The sequence below is a fragment of the Neophocaena asiaeorientalis genome, unplaced genomic scaffold (assembly GCF_003031525.2).
Source record: "Neophocaena asiaeorientalis asiaeorientalis breed wild unplaced genomic scaffold, Neophocaena_asiaeorientalis_V1.1 scaffold79, whole genome shotgun sequence".
NCBI lineage: Eukaryota > Metazoa > Chordata > Mammalia > Artiodactyla > Phocoenidae > Neophocaena > Neophocaena asiaeorientalis.
The window spans coordinates 8001502-8015766 of record NW_020175402.1 but is presented as its reverse complement, the minus strand read 5'-3'; the positions used below and the strand labels follow the sequence as shown (position 1 = coordinate 8015766).

Below are 14265 nucleotides of genomic sequence, written 5' to 3'. Positions count from 1 at the left end.
AACTTCAGCCAAGAAGGGCATTTACAGGAAGGAGATGCTTGCAAGTAACAGGAACCTTAGTGAACCAAGTTTATTGAAAACAATGACAACAACAACTGAAGGGTGGTCGTGATGTTTCTTGGCTCACGTAAATGAAAAATCCAGGGAATCTGGTCAGGCGTGGCTGGACCCAGGAATCAAATTCTTCAGTCACCTCTTTCTCTCTTTCTCCACCTCTTGCCTTCTTCCTCCTGGGCTGAGCTGCCTGAGAGTGAAGCTGGCAGAGAGCACGAGGCAGTCTGAGTTAGGCTCCATCCCCAGGACCAAATGAGACCTAACAGAGCCTTGAATGCTGTGCCCCGGAGCATGGGCTCATCCTGGGACAGGGGGAGTCTTTGAGGGTTTGGGGGCAGGGGAGTTACAGGATCGGGCTTGGGCTTTAGAAAGGAAGAGACCAAAGTCAGGGACCCATAAGAAGGCTGGTGAAGTCCTCCTGTGGAGCAGAGAAGGGGATTTGAGAGGAATTGTCAACCTTCTGGAGTTGTCAGCTTTTCTTGGGGACAGCAGATTTCTTCATGGGTTTTATCTGCTATTTATCAGATCCCCAAACAACTGATAAAGTGGGGCTCTAATAGAGATGGACAGCGACCTCCCTTTCACACATGAGGTAATTGAGGCCCAGAGACATCAAGTGACTTTCCTGAGGCCACACAGCAGTCAGGGATTAGACTAAGTGCCTTTTCATTCTACTTTAAGTGGAGGCTAAAAGGGCTGGGGCCACAGTCTGTGTGAGTTCTTGCTTCTCGTGAAGATCCATATGAAGAGGCCCCCCAGAAGCCCCCATCAAATGGGGATTGGGGGCAGAGGTCACAGGAGGAGGGGACTAGCCTTTCCTCCAGACTTGCATCCTCATCAAGAAGATGCCGAGGGGCCATGGCCGTGTGTCCTGAGGACCAGCTGAGGTGATACCCCCATCCTCATTCCCACCCCAACCCTGGCTCGAAGCCAAAGAACGGGCAGAGGTGTATAGTGGAATTGTGTCCTGTGGCCAGGCGGCTGGGAGGGGGCTGGCCCGAGGAACAGGAAATAGCTGTGTTTGGGGAAGTCACGTGGCCCGCGCCAAGCCAAGACAGCCCACCATTGCTGGGTAGCCCTCACCACGGCCCTATCAATGCCCCATTTGAGGCTCATGCAGGGGTCCTTTGACGGGTCAGGTCGGACCCACTGAGAGGGCCTGTTTGAACCAGATGCCTGGAAAGGGGCTGGCCCCAGGAAAGAGGGAATTCGTGCAGGCCAGGCAGGTGAGCGCCGTCCGGACGGGCTGTCTCTTGGAGGGAAGGAGAGTCGACAAAATCAAGCCCTTGTGGCTGAGCGGGAGGGCGCACCCCAGTTTCTCAAGGCTGTGATGGTAGCAGGAACGGTCACTGAGTGGGCACTTCAGTGTGTCGTCTGTGTGACTCTCCCACCTGCCCCACGTGCAGGTGCCATGCAAGGAAGCTTCCTGGGGCTCAGGGTGGGCAAGCCACTTGCCCAAGTCACAATTGGTTAAGGGGCAGAGCTGGGCTTTGACTCCGACAGGCCTGATGGAGCCGAGCTTCTCCCTCTGGTCCTTCCTGGCCCACCTCAGGCACCTTGCAGGTGAACAGAGTGATGACATGATTCCGAAACTTGAAGAGCCCCTTGAAGATGGGGACCGAGGCATAATTATCATTGAACGTCCCGGCACCGAGGACGTTCTAGGCCTGGCTCTAGAGCCCTACGCTGCTTGCGGTAGAGGAGGCATCCGTTGTGGGTGCAGGACCCAGACAGAAGCTGACAGGGGAAGTGGTCCAGGTGAGGTATGTTGGGGGCACAAACTCAGGCAGTGGACATGGGGCTGGGTAGATTCACGAGGCATTAGGGAAGCAGGACCTGCAGGGCAGAAGTGAGGAAGAGGAGGTTCATGAGACTGGTGCCCAGGTTTGGAGAGTCTTTGGGATGGTGGTGCCTAGCTCTGAGCTGAGGAAATAGGATGGGGGACAAAAGAAGATGCACTAGGCTTGCATTTGAGCTACCCTGGGGACCACATGATGGGAGTTACTCAGGAGGCAGCTGTGTCTATAGGTCTGGAGTCAGGAGAGTGAGGAAGGAGGGAGGTTGAGATGTGAGTGCCATCTGTGGACACGTGGGTGGGATGTCATGTGGATGGCGTGTCACCAAGCAGTTGGGTTCACGGAGGCGTTAACCCATCAGCAGGACGTGATACTGGCCCATGGCCTCCCAGGGCACGCCCTCACTTGAAAGCACACGTCTCCTTGCCCTGTCCAGCCTCTGGCTTCCAGCCCGCCTGACTGCTTGTAGGGACTGAAACCAAGACAGCATGTGTGAGGTCTGACGGCCCATGAGAGAGAGTGGTTCACATACACAGAGGCTGTGGCCTGAAGGGGCCATAAATCTGAAGGACAGCGCAGCTACACTGCAACAGCCCCGCGGGCGGTGGGGATGATACCCACATGGCGGATGAAGAAGACTTGCCCTGGATTTATGGGCAAATTCTCCATTTTGTGAGGTCTCTGCTGACTTTGGGGAGACCAGGGATTCATGTCCAATCAGGCAATAAAATCTCCAATTTGCAATGAAATAGTTTTAAGTCTTAAATACTCAAGTTTTAAGTCTCAGGTTAAAGGAAGCTGGGCCCGGGGGGTGTGAGAACACCTACGCTGGTTGTGAGAAGCTGCTCCTGTGGGTCTCTGCGGCCACAGGCCCCTCCCACTGCCCACCTGGATGCTCCCACTGCCCACCTGGATGGGCTGTCTGGGAGCTGGTGCTCATATTCCAGCCTCTCCCCTGGGACTCCCGGAGGAAGCGGGCCTCATTAGCCACAAGGGCGTTTCAATAGGCAGTGGGCTTGGCAGGGAGCGGCCAGCACGAGGGAGCCGCAGCCTTAAACAAACAGAGTCCATCTGGTAAACAGTTTTGCTGCCGTCTCCCCGGCCCAGGTGGTTAAGCAGGACACTGACCTTGCAGCTTCCTCTGTTCCACGTGCTGGGGGGACAGTCCAGGCAGGGAGGCAACCTTGGCAAAGGCCTGGAGACGCGACCACAGGCCAGAGGGTGACTCCAGCCTGGGAGTCTCCCCTCTGATAACTCACAGCTTACAACACCATAATTCTTTCAGCCTTGACCTTGCCAGGGCCAAGTTGCTGAAATTTTACATGTAGGTGGAGCTGAGTTCCTGTCAGAGGGTTTGGGGAAAAGCCAAGGTGTTCTAAGGGGCTTCAGGTGGGACAGTGGAAGGAACAGGAACCTGCCAGGGACATCACCGTGCACCTTACCAGCTCCTCTGCCCTGAGAGGTGACGGCAGTTGTCGTAGGGAGAGTGTGAGAAGGAAAGATCTAGATGTTCCTGGCTTTGGGTGTCCTTATGGAGGCTGTAGGTGGGACAACCTTGACACTGTAACATCCCTCGGTTGCCCATGGTCACCCTGCGAGTGAGAACAGGGCCAGACCATGCTCTCAGGTGGTCAGACCCCAGCACCCTCCGTCGCTGAAGGCACTGCAGGCGGAAGGACCTACAGACTCAGTAACCACCAGGCGTAGTTTTGGTGTAATTATCACCTAGTCCTCCCCCTACTGACCCTGAAGCAACTTTTCCTGAACTGAAAAATGCTGTATTTCTTTCTTTCTTCCTTTTTGAGATCCAGTTTTTTATTTTTGGTGGTACGTGGGCCTCTCACTGCCGTGGCCTCTCCCGTTGCGGAGCACAGGCTCCAGACGCGCAGGCTCAGTGGCCACGGCTCACGGGCCCAGCCGCTCCGCAGCACGTGGGGTCTTCCTGGACCAGGGCACGAACCTGTGTCCCCTGCATCGGCAGGTGGACTCTCAACCACTGCGCCACCAGGGAAGCCCCAAGATCCAGTTTTTATCATTTTAGATATATGTCTAGAAGTGGCCTTGTTGTAGCATAAAGTTCCAAATCGATTTTTAATTTTTTGAGAAACCGTCATCCTGTTTCACGTAGTGGCTGAAATGATTTACATTTCCCCCAACAGGCAAACAGGGAACAAGGATTCCCTTTTCTCCACGTTCTCATACTTTGTCTTTTTAATGATGGCCATTTTTTTTTTTTGCGGTACGCGGGCCTCTCACCGCTGCGGCCTCTCCCGTCGTGGAGCACAGGCTCTGGACGCGCAGGCCCAGCGGCCATGGCCCAAGGGCCCAGCCGCTCCGCGGCACGTGGGATCCTCCTGGACGGGGACACAAACCCACGTCCCCTGCATCGGCAGGCGGACTCCCAACCACTGCGCCACCAGGGAAGCCCAATGATGGCCATTTTAACAAGTGTGAGGAGATGTCTTGTGGTTTGATTTGCATTTCTCTGATAGTGATGTTGAGCATCTTTTCAGGTATCTGTTGGCCATTTGGGTGTCTTCTTTGAAAAAATGTGTATTTACTGCCTCTGTCCATTTTTGAATCAGATTTTTTTTGAAGTAGATCTGATTTACAATATTGTGTTAATATTATTCCCTGTGTTATACGGTAAATTGTTGTTGTTTATCTATTTTATATATAGTCGTGTGTATCTTTTCATTGCATACTCCTAATCCCTCCCCCCGCCCCTTCCCTTTCCTCTTTGGTAGTCATAAGTTTGTTTTCTATGATTGTGAGTCTGTTTCTGTCTTTGTAGATTCACTTGTATTATAAAAATGTTGTATTTCCTTGTCAATCCCCCGTCCTCTTCCCTTCCTCCTCTTGTTCTATGCCTATATATACCACCGGGTGGGTAGAATTCTAAGAAGCCTCCAGTGACCTATGACCTTGTCTAGTTCTCTCCCCTCGAGTTTGGACAGAGCCTGGGACTCTGATGGGACAGTCACTCCTGGGATTGGGTTATGTTAGCTGGTAAGTTGACTTTGAGAAAGGGAGATTATTCTGGGTGAAACTGACCTGATCAGTTGATCCCTTAAAAGGGACTGGGCTCTTCAGAAAGAGGAGGTTTGGCATGGGAGAGATGTGACACGTGAGAGGCCTTGGGGGAGAGCACATGACAAGGACTGTCGGGTGACCCCTGGTTGCTGAGTGGCCCCTGGGTCACAGCCTGCAAGCGGAGGTGGGGAGGGAGTTCAGTCTGACAACCGCAAGGAAATGAATTCTTCCAACCACCGTGTTAGCTTGAAAGAGGATCCTCAGCTCCAGAAAAGAACAAGGCCCAGCCTTGATTACAGCTTGATTTCAGCCTTGCGAGGCACTGAGCAGAGAACCCAGACTTCTGACCTTCAGGAACCATGAGGGGCTATATTTGTGCTGTTTAAGTTGCTAAGTTTGTGGTCATTTGTTACATAGCAATGGAAGAAGAATGTAGCACCCCTTCCCTATTTGGAGGAAATTGTATTTTTCGTCCTTCAACATCTAAGTGACGGCAGCACCGACAATCCTGCACGTCTGAAGTCTTGGTCAGTGTAGATCCAGAGTTTTGAAAGATGAAACAGGTAAGCCAGCCATTGTTTTCACAACCTCAAGTGGTCTTCTCAGGTCTCCAGCGGCTCTGTTTTGAGGCTGAGGGGACAACAGCAGGGATTTCAGGCAACACAAAGGGAAGTTAGGTCCTTAGAAATTGGGAGAGAAAATATATTCTGTTCTGCGAGCCAGAGCATTATATTAAATTCAGAGCTCACAGTTTTAGGAGGGGGAGAGACAAATTGAAATGCCACTGGTAATGGGCTGAAATCCATGTGTTGTAAAGGATGGTTGTAGGATGTGAGGACGTTTTCATTCGGGAAGAATCAGCTTAGTGGGGGTGTGGCCATGATCTTCAGGTCGTTGAACATGGTATACCGGGAGACTGGCTCGCTCTCAGAGCTGGATGGAAAATACTTTGAGAAGCACCAAGCTCCCTGTCCAAGAGGCTGAAAACCATAGGCTGGACAACAGGTTTCCAGAGAGAGACTTTATGTTTCATATGGGAGGTTGGGTGAGATCGGTGGTTTAGTTACATCAGAAGCACCTTAGAAATACAGATTCACTGGGTCTGGGAAGGATCCTGGGAATCTGCATTTTCTTTTGAACCACCTTAACCAAACTATCGACAGTTTGCGGGTAACTGAAGGAAGTATAAAACAGAGAGTGACTTGCAGATGTATCTGAATGAGGATTCTGCTTAGTGCCCTGCAGATCCTAGCTGCCCTTGGGGTCCTGTAGGGGCACCTCCATTCCTGACCCTCCCCTTCCCCACCTGTTGGGGTCCTGTTATTCCCAACCCCCAGGACGGCCCCAAAGGCATCCTCATCTTGGACCCCAAAGCTTTACCTTCGCTTAGCTTAAGTTCCCCCCAAAGCAGATCCTGAGACATGAACTTGGGTACAGGTTGTTTATTTGGGAGGTGGTCCCAGGAAGTGGAGTGAGCGGGGAAGTGAGGCAGAGAAGGGATAAAAGCCAATAAAAATGTGCAGTGAGAGAAGATGGAGGAGGGAGTGACTCATTCTGTGGCAGAGAAGAGAGGGGGATGGTGGGGGGAGGGAGAGAGACTGGCAACGGCCTGGAAAAGGTGTCAAGAAACAGATTTTGAAGGACCTTAAATGCCCAGCTAAATTTGAATTTTCATCTAGAGGTGATATAAGGGCAACAGAAGCTGTTTTTCCTTGGGAAGCGTGATAGAGCACGTCCTTCTCACTAAACACCCACATCCCACCCCTTGGAGTCATTCCATCCCCAGGTGGAGTCAGGTGATGTGTGCTCCTTTTCTCTCTCTTGTCCGTGTGTCTGGAGACAAAGGATGTGGAAATGATGGGCTACCAAGAGAGAGGCAGCTTTGGGGAGGTCCTGTCTAGCGCTGGGCTGTGTCACAGGAGAGAAACAGACCCTTGTGTTGAGCCATTGTGATCCGAGGGCTTGCTTGTTGCAGTAACTTGGCCTATTCTATGCTGATTAATACAAGAAGGCATTGGGAAAGCAGTAAGCACGGATGCGGCACTCAATACCTTTCGTTCTCCACCATCCTCTGACATCGACATTGAGATCCCCACTTTATAGACATAGAACTGAAGAGCAGAAAAGTGAGGGGATTCATCTGATGTCAACACAGCTGGCAGGTGACAGAACGGGGGCTCAAACCCAGCTCTGTCTGATTCCAAAACTTTTTCACTTCATAGGATTCCTCAATGTCTGGCATGAGCACCACTGACAGAAAGCAAGATAATTTCGGTGATACGTGGAAGAAAAAGTTAAGTTTAATTAGTTTTGAATTTATTTGAAGGCATTTTGGAATAAGTATGTAATCGGTACATCAAACCAGTGATTTCACGGCTGTTGTTTGAAATAAGAAAGAGGAGAAATTTTTGTCCAAAAGTGCATTGCTTTAACATTAGAAAGATTAATTCAAAAAATAGTAAAGGTATATGTGGATCCAGCAAACGGTGAAGATGGTTTGGAAGGTCTAGGGGACAGGCAGCCCTGGACTGCGCTGCATCGAGAGATACCCAGGTTTGCTCTTCAGGAAAAGAACTGAGCTTGGGGCACAGGAGGGGGAGTCCTGTGTGCTTTCTCCTGACCCACACTGTGCCCAGGGGCCTCTCAATGGATCACAAAAGCTCTCTCTTGGATAAAACACTAAAGTCTTTAAGTTTCTGGAAACCCGAGGTGTGTGAAAACAAGGAGAGGGAACAGGGGGAGCCCTTCACGGCTGCCTGTCTGTCTCGGGAGCAGCCTCGATGGAGGCCCCTCAACGTGGTTTTTCTCCTTGGCTAATACCGGGCACACTGTTCCCGATTTTGATTCCTGGGGTAAAATGTTTCACATTTTAAAAACACAAATATTTATTTTTTTTCCTCAATGTATATACTCAACTTCCAGGTCTCCTCCCCACCAAGCCCCCACTCCCACTATGGAATGTTAAAGCTGCCCCTTTGGGGGGAACCCATCTCTGTTCCTGAAAACTTACCTGTAGCATGTTTCTGTGGCTCTGTTAATGAGCAAGGTGACACAGAAAAGGCGCTTCTGTTCCTCTGAGGAGCCCATAGACCTGCCATTCAGAGACAGAGCTGAAAGAGCTGTTTCATGGGCCCAGCTGCTGCCCCGGCCAAGAGGGCTTTGTACCCTGAGCTCTGGACACAGCTCTGTCCACTGGGGAGAGGGGTGGTGGGCTAGGAGACTCCAGCTCACGTTCTGCTCGTCTACCTTCAGCAGGGGAGTGGGGGGCGGGCACTGTGCCTCTCTCGCCATTGGTCACCATCACCAAGCCCAGCCTGACCTTTGATGGTTAACATGGAAATGGACCCAGTTCATCATTACTTCCTTCTTTTAATTCATTTCTTCATTTGCTCACCAGATACCCTGTGATAGTCACCAAGCTGGGTCTGGGGGGTTTACTGGTGATGAGAGAGACAAGCCCCCTGCTGGGAGGGAGCTGACATCCTCTAGGGCAAGGGTTTGAGGGGGGGGGCAGATACCACATTCATAACACAATTTGGGGAAGTGATAAGGGCCACAATGACCACACCCTGTGGCATCTCTGGAGAAGAGAATTAGACTTTCAAGTTGCAGAGAAGAAAAGAAATCCATTTCAACTGGTTTTTGGAACTGGGGAGGACTGTGAATTGTGAAAAAATGAAACGAAAATGGGAAAACTCAGAGGGAAATGCTTTTAACTTCCTTGCTCTCTAAATAGGGGCAAAGGGGAATGAGACCTGATTTCTAAGCTTGGCTCTGCCCCTAAACAGGCTGGGTGGCTTCAGGCAAGTCACAAACCCCTCTGGGCCTCAGTTTCCTCATCTGACAAATGGGCCAATATATTTGGATCTGCTGACCTCACCGGTTTTTGGGGGAACAAAGGAGACAGGGTGATAGAGCGAGTGACTGTGCCATGTCACACGTGGAAGGGGTTGTTATCATCATCACCACTGAAGACTGTGACAATATTTGTTGGATCAGCTGTGCCCGGCAATCACTTTTTAAAAAAGCATCTGTACACTTCCTTTTATTGAGGTATAATTTATACAGAGTGAAGTCACAGGCCTTAAGTATTAGCGATTATAACCCCCAAAAGATGATAATCTTTCAGTCCCCAATCTCCACTTCCGTCCTCTCATCGACTCCTCACATGGTTCCAGTGAGGCAGGCAAGCCAAGAGCTACCATTCCCTTATCATCTTGTATGGCAACAAGCTGAGGCTCAGAGAGGCTAAGTCACCAGCTCCAGGTCACCCAGCTGGTGAGCAGCAGAAGTGAATTTGAACGTGGTTCTCTCAGATGGCCAAGCCCATGCTCTCTCTGCTCTATCCCATCAACTACTGGACCCAGATGCAATGGTGGGGAACTTTCCTGATTATACTCCTTTACTTACAAGCCTTATTTTTGCCTCCTCTGTACAGACCCTGGGCTGGTCGCAGATGCAGAGGTGAATCAATCAGACACTTACCCACTCATGGATGAAATGGTCAAGGCACGGAAGCACAGGGAGGGGGTCCTAACCCCAGGGGAGCCAGGGGAGAGGTGGGCATGGAGAAGGCCCCTCCATTAAGCTTTACCCGTGCAAGCAGGGTGGCTGAGAATACTGGTTTGGGGCCCTTTCCTGGCACTGACACTGAGTGGCACTTTAGACAAGTTACTTCAAAACTGTTTTTCAGTTCCTCACCTGGGAAGTGGGAGTAATAATATCGGTTGCCTCACAGGGCTGTCAAGAGAATTCAGTGAGATGGTTCTCATGAGTCTGCTCTTCCAATCAACCCCTCCCGGCATTTCCAGATGAGGAATCTGAGGCACAGAGAGGTGAAGTAACCTGCCTACAGTCACACAGGCAGTACAAAGCCAACCCAGGTCACTTGGCTCCTAAGTCTGAGCTTTCAACCACCTTCCCTACCACCCCCCACATACTAGGGGCTCGGGTACATGTTCGCCCCGATATGACCTTGAAGAGGGTTACGCAGAGAGTGTTCGGGAGGAAAGGGCATTATGGGTAGATGGTCCTGCGTATACAAAGGCTTGAGGAGAGCTCAGAATCCAGGCGCGGCTGGAGAGCAGGGCGTGTGTGGAGAGGCAGCGGAGGCCGACGGGGAGACTGGGGTTGGAACGGTATGGGGGCGAGAAAAGCACAGCTGTGGGATGAGGGTGCGGGCAGGGCTGGGGAGCGAGGCCACTGGACTCAGGTCTCCCTGGGCTTGGAGTGGCAACTTCGGGCCAGCGCAGGCTCTGGGCCCTGGAGGAGCCACCCTCCACCCACCTGAGATTTCCTGGATTCCAGCTGCAGCTCCTGCAGGCAAAGGAGCCCTTGTGGTCAGAGGGGCCTCCGGAGCCCAGGCCGGGCGGCTCCCTCCCTCCCTGGCACACACACCTCCATTCAGCCCAGCCCCGCCCCCTGAAGGGGGCCACCACACGTCAGTGGGGGGCCGTCTGGGCAGGCAGCGAGCTTGATAAGACCTGGCCCCCACTGGTCCCCACCACTGTGCCGATACTGCCTGCACTGCCAGAACCATGAGGGTACTCTGTGGCCCCTGCCTCGTACTCTGCGGCCTGCTGCTGCTGCAGGTCCCACGCGTACCTGGCCTTGCGCCCCTGTCCAGAGGTGAGTGGGCCCATGTGAGGTGGGGGACACCGGGCACCGAGACAGACAGAGGCTAAGTGGGATCCAGGATGGGGAGAGGGGCAGGGAGGCAGGGGTGGCCTGCAGGCTGACCCAGGAGCAGACAGAGATGGTGACAGTCACAAGGGCTAGGGCAGAGTGACCCTGTCTGTTCTTTCCAGGGACATGAGTGGGGTTCTCTGAGCCTCCCTCTGGGCTTTGCAGCTCCCAGGCTGTCCTCAGGGACCACGCAAACTGCAGGGCCCTCGGTCTTCTGCGTCACCAAGGGCAGATGCTACCCAGAGAGCCTGCTGACATCTGGGGCTGCACCAGGCCCAGGGCTGAGCTCACGGCTCTCCAATAAGTGCAGACGTGGGGGTGGCCAAGAAGGGGTTCCCCCTTCCACCAGCCCTTCCAGCAGATTCCCGATTGGCCTCCCCATGGGCTGTACCCCTCTGAGTTTCAGCCTTGGACACAGAATCCTAGAATGCCCAACTCCTCCTGTACAGATGGGGAAAAAGAGGCCAGAGAGGAGAGGACCCGTCTAAGACCACAGAGCGAGAAAGCCTCAGCCCCTGGGCTCCTGATCCACTGCCAGTTCCTTCACCCTCTCTGGGCCTCAGTTTACCCATTTGTAGCCTCAGCTAGTGGAGACTGGGGAGCCAGCTGCAAGGTGATTTCTGAGGTCCCTGGAGGACCTCTGATGCCCGGGCCTAGGGCACTGTGGCTGGGGGCTGGGACAGTCCCGCATACCTTGCCTTTCCTGATTCTTCTTCCTGCATCCCTGTTTGGGAGCAGCTCAGACTCAGTGTGGGACGGAGGGGGCTGGCCTTTGTACTAAGTCCCACCAGGCTGCAGGTCCAGGCCGGTGATAACATCAGGCATTAGGCCTATTCTTCCCTCCAGACAGATGAGAAAAGTGAAGCTTCAAAGATGCAATGATCTGCCCAGGGCCACAGAATGGCTGAGCTGGGCTTTGGACCCCTGTCTACCTCACTCGGGCTCTGTGTACCACCCAGAACATGGCGCTGCCTCCCAGGCTGTCTGGGAAGACATCGCTCCTTGGGGGTGTGTCTTGGGGGCCCACTTGGTCAGGCTGCCAAGGTGGCCAGTGGGAGCTCCTGCCTTTTTTCCCGCTCTTGGACACCAGCTGGCAGATCGACGCAAACTGGGTCCGCTTTGCTGATTTGCTTTAATGCTCAGATGAAAGAGGCCATGTTGACAGGTGCTGCATTGGCCTTCAAGGCTGCGCCCGCCCGAGGGCCCACCCTTAGGGCCCTCCTGCGCAGCCAGGGGAAAGAGCTGCCCCTTGTTGGCGGTAGCCACTCTGGGCTGAAACCTGAGACATGAAGGCTGTCTTCTCCTTTGCTGCCCCCTGAACACCCTGCATGCCAGCCCTGTGCTGGCACCCTACGTGCCTTTTTGCTTGTCCTCAAAGGATCCTGTAAGGAAGGGACCACCTGCTCATTGTACAGAAAGGAAACTGAGGCTCAGAGAGGTGAGGGCGCCATTTGAGCCTCTGTCTTTCCCACGGGCTGAGCAACCTCTGGCAAGTTGCTTGCTCCAGTGTCCCCACACTGATGATAGGACCCAGCCAGCCTGGTTCATGTCTGGTCTACTCTGCCTGAGGCCTCACGTCCAGACCTAAGTAGCTGCTGGTGTGCCGCTCCTTTGTCTTGAGTGTCTCTGGTCCATCCTCCTGACCTTTGCCGCCTCCCAGGGCACCTCTGCCGGACCCGGCCCATAGACCTGGTGTTCGTCATTGACAGCTCACGCAGCGTGCGGCCAGTGGAGTTTGAGAAGGTGAAGGTGTTCCTGTCCCAGGTCATCGAGTCACTGGACGTGGGGCCCAATGCCACCCGCGTGGGCGTGGTCAACTACGCCAGCTCCGTGAAGCAGGAGTTCCCGCTGCGGGCCCATGGTTCCAAGGCCATGCTGCTGCAGGCCGTGCGCCGCATCCAGCCGCTGTCCACAGGCACCATGACGGGCCTGGCCATCCAGTTCGCCATCACCAAGGCCTTAAGCGATGCTGAGGGCGGTCGCCCCAGCTCACCGGACATCAGCAAGGTGGGGACTCACGGGAACATGGCAGCAGGTGACAGTGAAGAGCTAGGTTTTCAGTGCCAGGAGCCTAGGCCTCTGGAGGGGAAGAGATTGTGCAAGCCTGCTCCCCAGGGGCCCCAGAGTAATGATATTAAAAATAATGCTGCCCCTTCCAGGCTTCTTACCATGAATCGTCTCATGTGGGCCTCACTACACCCCCCTTATCCAGATGAAAGAACAGGGGCTCAGGAAGGTGAGCTGTGCCTCATGGAGCTGCATTTCTAACCCAGGCCTGTCAGATCACCAAGACCCAATCCAAGGGGTTGGGCATCTGGGCCAGGGGTGGGGACTCAGGAATCAGAAGCAGACCCAGGTCAGAAGGAGAAAAGCAGCTAAGGGGGCTGGATGCCGAGTCTCAGACTCCAGCAGAGCTGTGAGGATCCAACTTCAGGGCAGGCTCTGGCAGGGGGTGATGAGGGCCAGGCTCAGCACCAGGGTCCCCTCCTGTTGCCCTTTCTGGGGTGCGGCACACAGGTGCCTTGTGGGAGGGGAAGTGTTTTCCTCTTAGGAAAGGGCAGGTAGTATCTTGGGGAATGGAGGGAGAAAAGGCATCACCTTCCTTCATTCCTTGGGCATCAATGTGGGAACAGCCTCCTTCCCAGGGCTTACGGGAGAAAATGTCCAGATCGGAGGAAAAACTGCCATTCCGTAGCCTCTGCCTCCCTCTGGTGGCCAAAGGGTAGAACTGTACGGTGTTGAGCGCAGGTTGGGCCTGGCTGTCAGAGGCCCTCGTTTGACAGGGGAGACGAGGCTCTGCCCTCAGGCGGTCATGCCTGAGGGAGGAGACACCTAGAGCCCACAGTCAGATGAGAGAACAGCTCAGCCACGTCTCTCAGTCAGAGAAAACCTGTTGCCTCCTCCGCTCTCCAGGTTCTTTTCCCTAGGCCCAAAGCCTGGTGTTGGTGGGGGGCCAGATCCACCTGCTGCCGACTAGCTGTGTGACCTGGGCTAGCCACTCCGCCCTTCTGGGTCAGCCTCCTCTTATGTCAACCATCCTAAGGGTTTACTGGAGGGCCAAGCGGCCCACCCAGCGCGGGGAGGGAGGCCGGGTCCTCACACACGCCCCGCGTGTGTATCGCAGGTGGTCATCGTGGTGACGGACGGGAGGCCCCAGGACAGCGTGCGGGACGTGTCTGCGCGGGCCCGGGCCAGTGGCATCGAGCTGTTCGCCATCGGCGTAGGCCGTGTGGACAAGGCCACGCTGCAGCAGATCGCCAGCGAGCCTCAGGACGAGCACGTGGACTACGTGGAGAGCTACAGCGTCATCGAGAAGCTGTCCAAGAAGTTCCAGGAGGCCTTCTGCTGTGCGTGGGGCGGGGGATGGACCAGGCTGGGAGGGGTGCTGGGGGAGTGAGGTGTGTGTGTGTGTGGGTACCGGTGTCTGGGCGGGGCCAGAAAAGGGGCGTGGCTTAGAGCTGCAGCGTGGGGGCGGGGCCTGGGCTGCGGGTGCCCTATACGGGGGCAGGGACTGAGACAGAGCCAACCTCGGGGTCGGGGCCAGGACTCAGAGCCGCCTGATCTGGGGGCTGTCCCCTGCCTGGGGTTAAGGGAGTTGGGGAAATGCGATACCAAAAAGAAGTCCTTTTCTGGGTAGAGTACTGGCAGGGACCAAGGAGGGGCCAGAAGCCAGTAAGGGGAGGGCCTGAAAAAACCT

General features: G+C 54.2%; 1 protein-coding gene across 1 annotated transcript in view; it reads left to right on the top strand.

The window, feature by feature from the left end:
* The first annotated feature begins 10377 nt into the window (after positions 1–10377).
* The window catches only part of MATN1 (matrilin 1), a 7809-nt gene continuing 3921 nt past the window's right edge, over positions 10378–14265 (top strand). The window contains exons 1-3 of the mRNA XM_024766862.1: positions 10378–10511; positions 12229–12575; positions 13693–13915. Coding sequence (XP_024622630.1) covers positions 10421–10511; positions 12229–12575; positions 13693–13915 — 661 coding nt within the window. The 5' untranslated portion in view covers positions 10378–10420. The remainder of the gene's footprint in view (positions 10512–12228; positions 12576–13692; positions 13916–14265) is intronic.